The sequence below is a fragment of the Limulus polyphemus genome, unplaced genomic scaffold, assembly GCF_000517525.1.
Source record: "Limulus polyphemus unplaced genomic scaffold, Limulus_polyphemus-2.1.2 Scaffold4786, whole genome shotgun sequence".
NCBI lineage: Eukaryota > Metazoa > Arthropoda > Merostomata > Xiphosura > Limulidae > Limulus > Limulus polyphemus.
This window is the reverse complement of record NW_013670396.1, coordinates 73556-80767: the sequence shown is the minus strand read 5'-3', so window position 1 is coordinate 80767 and position 7212 is coordinate 73556. Positions and strand designations below refer to the sequence as shown.

The window sequence follows — 7212 nt, the reverse complement described above, 5'->3', positions numbered from 1 at the left end:
CGGTTTTGAGAATGGAAACAGTGAAGCCCTAAATGAAGTTACTACCACTGATGTGACTATTACCAATAACAGGACATTTCCTGATGGAGCAGATGAACCCCACGTGAAGCAGAAGCCAACGAGACAGAGACCAGTATGGAAGAAGATACGTCCCGTAAAATTAAGAGACTTTGTTGAATTTTAATTTTCTATTTGTAAATTCTGTACATTTAAATAAGTTATTGTTAATTATCTATTGGTTTAATGTAAGTGGCTATTGTTCGGGACGAACAATACGAAGTAAGGGGCAGTGTTATGACAGCGGAAGTCATGTGACGCTGAAGCATACGCGCCGGAGTTTCTAGAAGGATCGTGACTGTTCCTGGCAACTCTAGTTTTTTCTAGGCGCCCTCTATTTTAGTATATAAGCCCGGCAAATAAAGCGGAGATATAATTGAAGATAGATATAGAGACTGATAGTTGAGTCAAGCGAGCGGTGCTGTCCGTAAGTAAAGGGCGTGAATCGTTGTGAATTGTAGCGTGTTTTTTAAGTTAAAGTAACTGTGGAAATTAAGTGTATTGCAAAGTTGTATTGAGAAAGAATAAACTAGTTTTATTTAAGAAAGGACTTGTATCGCAGAAGTTCTTCGGAAAGTATTTTTACGAGAAATTAGCAAACGAACAGAGACGTAACAATAGGTTTGGTGTTACGTTGTTGTTATTCGCAAAGCTACACAATGGGCTATCTGTACTTTGCCTACCTTGGGTATTAAACTCGAATTTTAGCTTTGTCAGCTGCAGACGTACAACTGAGACCCTGGGAGCAAAATTTTTTTTTGTACATAATGTAATTCGTTTTGTATTCGTGAACTCGATGCTGGTGTTTATTAACATGTGTTATTGTTTTATTTTTCCTTGTTTATGTCTGCGGACTTACAACGCTAGAATCCGGGTTTCGATACTCGTGGTGGGCTGAGCACAGATAGCCAATTGTGTAGCTTTGTGCTTAATTTCAAACAAACAAACAAAAACCTGTTTATGTCATTTATTGTAACATGTTTTTCTATTTTTGTTTCTTTTTCTTTCTTTCTATATCTCGCATACCACAACGGGATGTTTGAATTATTAATAGTTCAACGTGAAAATGGCGGATAGTGAACGTAAGATGCTACGTTGCATCAATATAATTTTATTTCTAATTATTTATATGTAATGTACGTCACTGTAATTTATGTGAGAGTATTCTAATATAATTTATTTTAATATGTTTTTGATTAAATGTGATTTTTGAAAAATTTATGTTAACTTTTGCCCAAACTGATATTGATAATCAGAAACGTTTGAATTTGGAAATGAAATTGAACAGCTATAGTATAGCTTATGGCTAGAGCATAGGCCTGTTTACTGCTGACAAATATTATCATTCCAGTAGTAGCAGTATTAGTAACGTTTAGATCGACTAGGAATTTTAAAGTTCGATACCATACCACGATACATTAGGTTTACATTTACGCTTATATATTTGTTAATGTTAGGCCCACAGTCATAAATATTGATAGTTGAGGTTTTGATTGTGTTCTATTTCTAACTTAATTTTGTTGTATATTATTATTAGGCCTAAAATATCATTAGATTAAGCCATTTAGTCCTACCATTCTCACTATTATTAATAATAAGGGTGAAAAAAAAAGATAATGCATCTACTTGGTCAGTTCCCCGTGACAATATTAAACATTTCAATCAGATCCCATCTAACTTTACAGTTTTCAAAAGAAAACATTTTCAGAGACCTTAACTTGTTCTTACATATGATAACCTTTCCATCCAAGTTATTTTCCTTGTTTCCTTTTTTTGAACCTATTCCAACAATTCAGTTACATTTCCAAGAGTGAACACAATAATCCAAATGTAGCCTAATCAGTGATTTATACGATGACATTATAACCTATTTAGATTTGAGTTCATTATTTCTGTAGATACAACCAAAAATCCTATTTACCTAACCTCTAGAAACAGCAGACTCCTTGGATGGCTTAAATCATTTAATTTTTAATTCATATTTTATTATAGTAAGTTTGAATATGAAGTGTTTATTCAGGATATCTGAACTAACTGTGTGAAAATGTAATTTGGGTCTTGGCTCTGATGGTTTGGATGATATATATATTGGGTTGAAAGGTCCAAAATTTTCTGGTTTTGTTGTGTGTATATATATATATATATATATATTCAATTAAAGAAAATGATCATAAGTAAGACTTGGATGAGTGCTATTCAGTAAGACATGAGAATAAAAAGTTGGATAACTGATAATAAAGAATAACTTGACATGTCTAAATGAAAACTTCCAGTTTATTTTATGTGACGTTTCAAGCAGATGCCCTTTGTCAGGCATTAAAGACCCATGTTACAATGGAATTAGGCTAGAAATAATCGTTAAATTATTATCATAAATAATAACTAACTTGACATTTATATGCTAAGTCTGGTTTTCAATCTGTATTTGATATAAATATGTAATTCTGAGCAATTATGAATGAAAACAAAGAAGGGTGATGAAGAAATTTTCCAATAAATCATTCTTTTTATTCAAGTAAGATACAGTCTTCATATTTTTTGAATAGCTTAACGTATTTTGAAGGTAGGAATGACTGTACTCTGTTATTAGGAACTGAATGTAAATTACGACCTTTGATTCCTGATTTAATAACTTCAAAGAAACCAGGAAAGGTAATACAAGTAATGTTATGCAGTGTTAGGTAAATTATGTGGATAATGATATTGTAGTACTGGTATAGGCTTATTCATTTTTATAATTTTAAAACTTATTAAAGCAAGTGTGAAGACCAGAAGTTTTTAAGTTTAAGATACTATAACAAGGTGGGTGTACAAACAGATTTATGGATTATATACTATCAAAATATTTAATGCACATTTTTCTGCCATTTTAAATAATGACAATAAATGTGATAAAAATTGTAAGTTGTGTTCTCTCTGGTGATACCTCTGCTAAATTACATTGCATGTTATCATTGATGGAAAGCATACCATTATAAATAGTAATCTATTCATTAAAGCAGTGATGATTTAAAGTATTTATAATTTTGCAGTTAAATTAGAGGTACAAAATCTTATGGTTTTTAAATGATTTAATGGTTTTTATTTTATTTTTTACTATCTTACACAGGCATTACAATTTATTACTTTGTTATGAAATGATGTGTATATGGTTTTGTTCTTTATACAGACCTGGATGCATGACTAACCATTTTATTGAATAACTACTACTCTGCACACTATAGCTATTATTTGTGTACTTGCCTTGAGCTAACTCCCACTTAAGACATGTTATAACACAAACTACAATAATGCACGATGTAATCATAATGTGACAAAACCATTCACTAATAGAAGGGTGACACATCCTCCATGCACAGTAGATCCCTATAAGCACTTGCACTTGAAATTAACTTCATTCTTTTCATTGGTACTGTCTTGTGTTATCTTTGCACAGTGTTAACTTTCTTTGATTTTCTTTTAGTTGGTTTTAACTTTGACTTAAAGGTATGTTGCTGATAAAAAAAAAAAAAGATATGAAGAATTGATAGAATGACTATGAATTCTGATGTGACAGTGATTACTACCTCCTTGGTTCTGGTGATATTTTCAACACTGCCTCTACTTTGTCTGTGGCCACTGGATACTCGTTGGCTGATGGAGACATTAATGTCATAGCTCATTGTGTTGTAGGTTCTTTAATGCCTTCCTTGCCTCTTTTTCCCTGTCCCTGCATCTGAAATGCATTCCTATTTTTCTGAACCTGACCAAGAAGATGATGACTTTGATCAGCTCTTTCCACATCCCGGGTTTGCACTAGGTTTCTCTTTACCTGTCAAGGACAATGTTTGTCCTCCAAATCTCCTTGTGGATTTGATTTCTCAGTTTTGTTCTTTATTTTCTTGTTCTCCTATGTACTTTAATTCTTCCTTACTACATCACGCACACTAAGGATTATAGAGTTTCTCCTCTTTCAGTCATATGTATTCATGTCAACAAGTTTCTGAATCAGCTTTTTTTCTACTCTCAAATGCATGGCTAATAATTATTCCCCTTTTTCATCTTCAAGTCACTTTTTACCCACTTATGGGACTGACTCTCTAACTCCAGTACCACTTTCCTGGGCTCAATTTTCCCATCTTTGCCTTTTTCTTACCCATCTCTGCCATTACTTGTCCTCTCTTTGTTTCCTACCTGAAGCCCTACAGTGTGATCCTGATAGCCTTTCTGGAGATCTACAGTTGGTGCTTCTCAATATCTTGCCCAGGATTTCATTTTCTGCCTTGTCCCTACTTACTTGATTTCTCTGTAGTTGAGACCTTCTGGAACGTGACGCTTATTCTCTAATGTTGATCTTCCCCATTCTTAACTTTCTGACCTCTGTCTGTCTTCTTTTTTTTCACCTTGAAGTCTTTGTTTTTTTAATGTTTTGGAGACTGGCCAAGGCTGCCCAATACGAGTTCTCTTTTTCCTATTTGATTTCTTGTCTCTTACAGCCTCATGAGTCCACCTCCATTCCTTCACCCTGTGGAAATCCTCCACCTTTTTTTTGTCACTCTTCCACTTTTTTGCTGTCCACTTTCCTATTGGACTGGTTGGTGACTCCCTCCCTTTGTAACCAGTCAGCTCAGGCCCTGTAGGGATACATCTGTTTCTGTTTATAGATTTTTATTTTACCAGTTTTGCAGCTGATTGGTGGATCGTTCAGGCTCTTACAACATTTCTCTTGACTCCTCATCTCTTCCTCTTCTGTCCTCTTTTCCTATTTCTTTCTTCTCCTTTCAGTCTTCAGTGTCTTTTGCATTTTGAGGCTGTAGTATTGGATTTCTTTGGACATGAAAGCCATAGAAAGGATCATTTGCCTCATTCCAGGATTTTTTTATCCTCAAAAACACTGGGGACTGGTGTTTTGCCATCAATTTTTCCTGTGTCCACTACTGTCTTTTGGTTCCTCAGTTAAAGATTGAGTTTTTTTTTTCCTCTCTGTTGGTTCTTTTCCCATGTATTATGGATAACCAAGGTTGAGGTCTCGGATGCCTTTCTCCATAATCTGATTGCCCTGTCCTCATGTTGCATCCTTCATTTCATTTCCCAGGATAAGGTATACCAGTTTTGGGCTGTCCCTTTTGACATTGTTTTGGCTATTTATCTCTTCAGCTGAGTCTTTCCTTAAACCTGCATCGAGTGAGGAATAACGGAAAGCATTAAACCCATCTGCCTTTTTCTGTACAATGGTCATGTTTGAGATGGTGTTATAAGCTGGGTTTTCAAATTATGTTTCATGGTAACAAGTCTGAGCACCTTTCCAGCATTTCCCTTATGCAATCTCCTCCCCAGTCATTGAGGGGAGCACAGGAGACCCTAGCTGATACCAGTTCCTAGCTGCTGGTATATTATGTAATATGCCATTTTCCTGGTATTTTGGCCAGCCAGATAGGACAAAATGTTCTTGTGACAAGAAGGGACTTATTTCCTGTATATAAAGCAAGTAAATTGTACAACAGAACACATACCAAACTGTATGGTCTGATCTTTGACCTGGCCACGTTACACCTTATGTCCAACCAACTTTTTATGTGCTGCTTGGTTCGTCATGTCTTTTTCCACCCGTACCTGTGACACCTGGACTCATTTTGCCTTCTTTTCATATTTTCATTTGGTTGAAGAGTATACCCTGCATGAGATGGATGTGGCCTCCCACAAGTCTAGTAAGCCCTAATTTCAGTTGCCTTCTCCAAAGCAAGCTTATCTACGTTTACACAATTGTACCTGTCCCTCCACCAACTCAGTGTTGGATGTGAAGAGGTGAGGATATTGTTTTGAAAGTTAACATTTTCCCTACCTAAAAATGTATTTATGATACATACTTACCTCTTTACAACCCTCCTCCTTCCTACTGCCAGTACACATTATTCTTGCCTCATCTAAGAATGAAGTTAATTTTGAGTGCAAGTGCTTATGAGGATCTGCACTTGGAGGATTTCACCCTCCTATTAGTGGAGAACATTTGTTATATGATGATGACATCTTACACTACTTCAGTCTACATCTTAGGTGATCAATAGCTTCTTGTATCTATTGGAATTATGTATTCAGGTAAGGAAATTGTTAACTTTACTATCCTATATCATTATTTTTCTCTTACACAGTTTCACAGACTGAAAGTGCCAATGAAGGACAAGTTGGTACAGAAAGCATAGCTGCCACTGCTGTATCATCAGAATCTGTCCAGGTATGTAGTTTTTATATATAAATTCGTGATAGATCCAGTTTAATGCTATAAGGGCCAAGTTTCACTGATACCTAAAACTGCCATACTGTCATCATTTTGACTGGTACATTTTACTATGTCACTATTAAAATGAAGATAAATTATTGGATACAACTCGTACATTTTATTTTGAAACATCAAAGCAGCTGAAACACCATAGTAAAATGAACAATTGTGCAAACACACTTCAATAATCTAAATACTATAATGAACTAAACATGACAAAAGAAACAAGTTAGTAAACAGTTATATGAACTCACTAAACTTTAAATGTAAACTAGTAGATAAATTATTGTAAACAATATATGTTCCTAAAAAACTGAAGGAAATTCAGCAACTTCCATTATGTAAAGTGAATGTAAACAAAGTAGCTTAACTGGCACAATTCACACAGGTGAAATGTTTTTTAACTTTTGCTGTGCATTAACTACACACATCTTCCAAGTAGTGTATACATATATCTAAAAGTTCTGATTATATTGCCAGGCTTTGTGCTATTTTATGTATGTCACTGGAATCAGGCTGACATACTTGGTGCTTTGTAGTTTTCTCATAGGATTGTAAGTAGGCTATGTTATGATATACTCAAATTGACAGACACCATTTGTCACAAGAATTGATAGGATTATAAGTAGGATATGTTATGATATACTCAAAATGACAGACAAGCAAACACCATTTGTCACAAGAATTGATAGGATTATAAGTAGGCTATGTTATGATATACTCAAAATGGCAGACAACATTTGTCACAAGAATTGATAGGATTATATGTAGGCTATGTTATGATATACTCCAAATGACAGTCAAGCAAACACCATTTGTCACAAGAATTGATAGGATTATAAGTAGGCTATGTTATGATATACTCAAAATGGCAGACAACATTTGTCACAAGAATTGAT

The 7212-nt window shown here is 34.6% G+C and overlaps 1 protein-coding gene across 1 annotated transcript in view; it reads left to right on the top strand.

Annotated features, from left to right (window-relative positions):
* The first annotated feature begins 1069 nt into the window (after nucleotides 1–1069).
* The window catches only part of LOC106471683 (protein dpy-30 homolog), an 11008-nt gene continuing 4865 nt past the window's right edge, over nucleotides 1070–7212 (top strand). Inside the window, exons 1-2 of the mRNA XM_013932300.2 lie at nucleotides 1070–1139; nucleotides 6186–6268. Coding sequence (XP_013787754.1) covers nucleotides 1124–1139; nucleotides 6186–6268 — 99 coding nt within the window. The 5' untranslated portion in view covers nucleotides 1070–1123. The remainder of the gene's footprint in view (nucleotides 1140–6185; nucleotides 6269–7212) is intronic.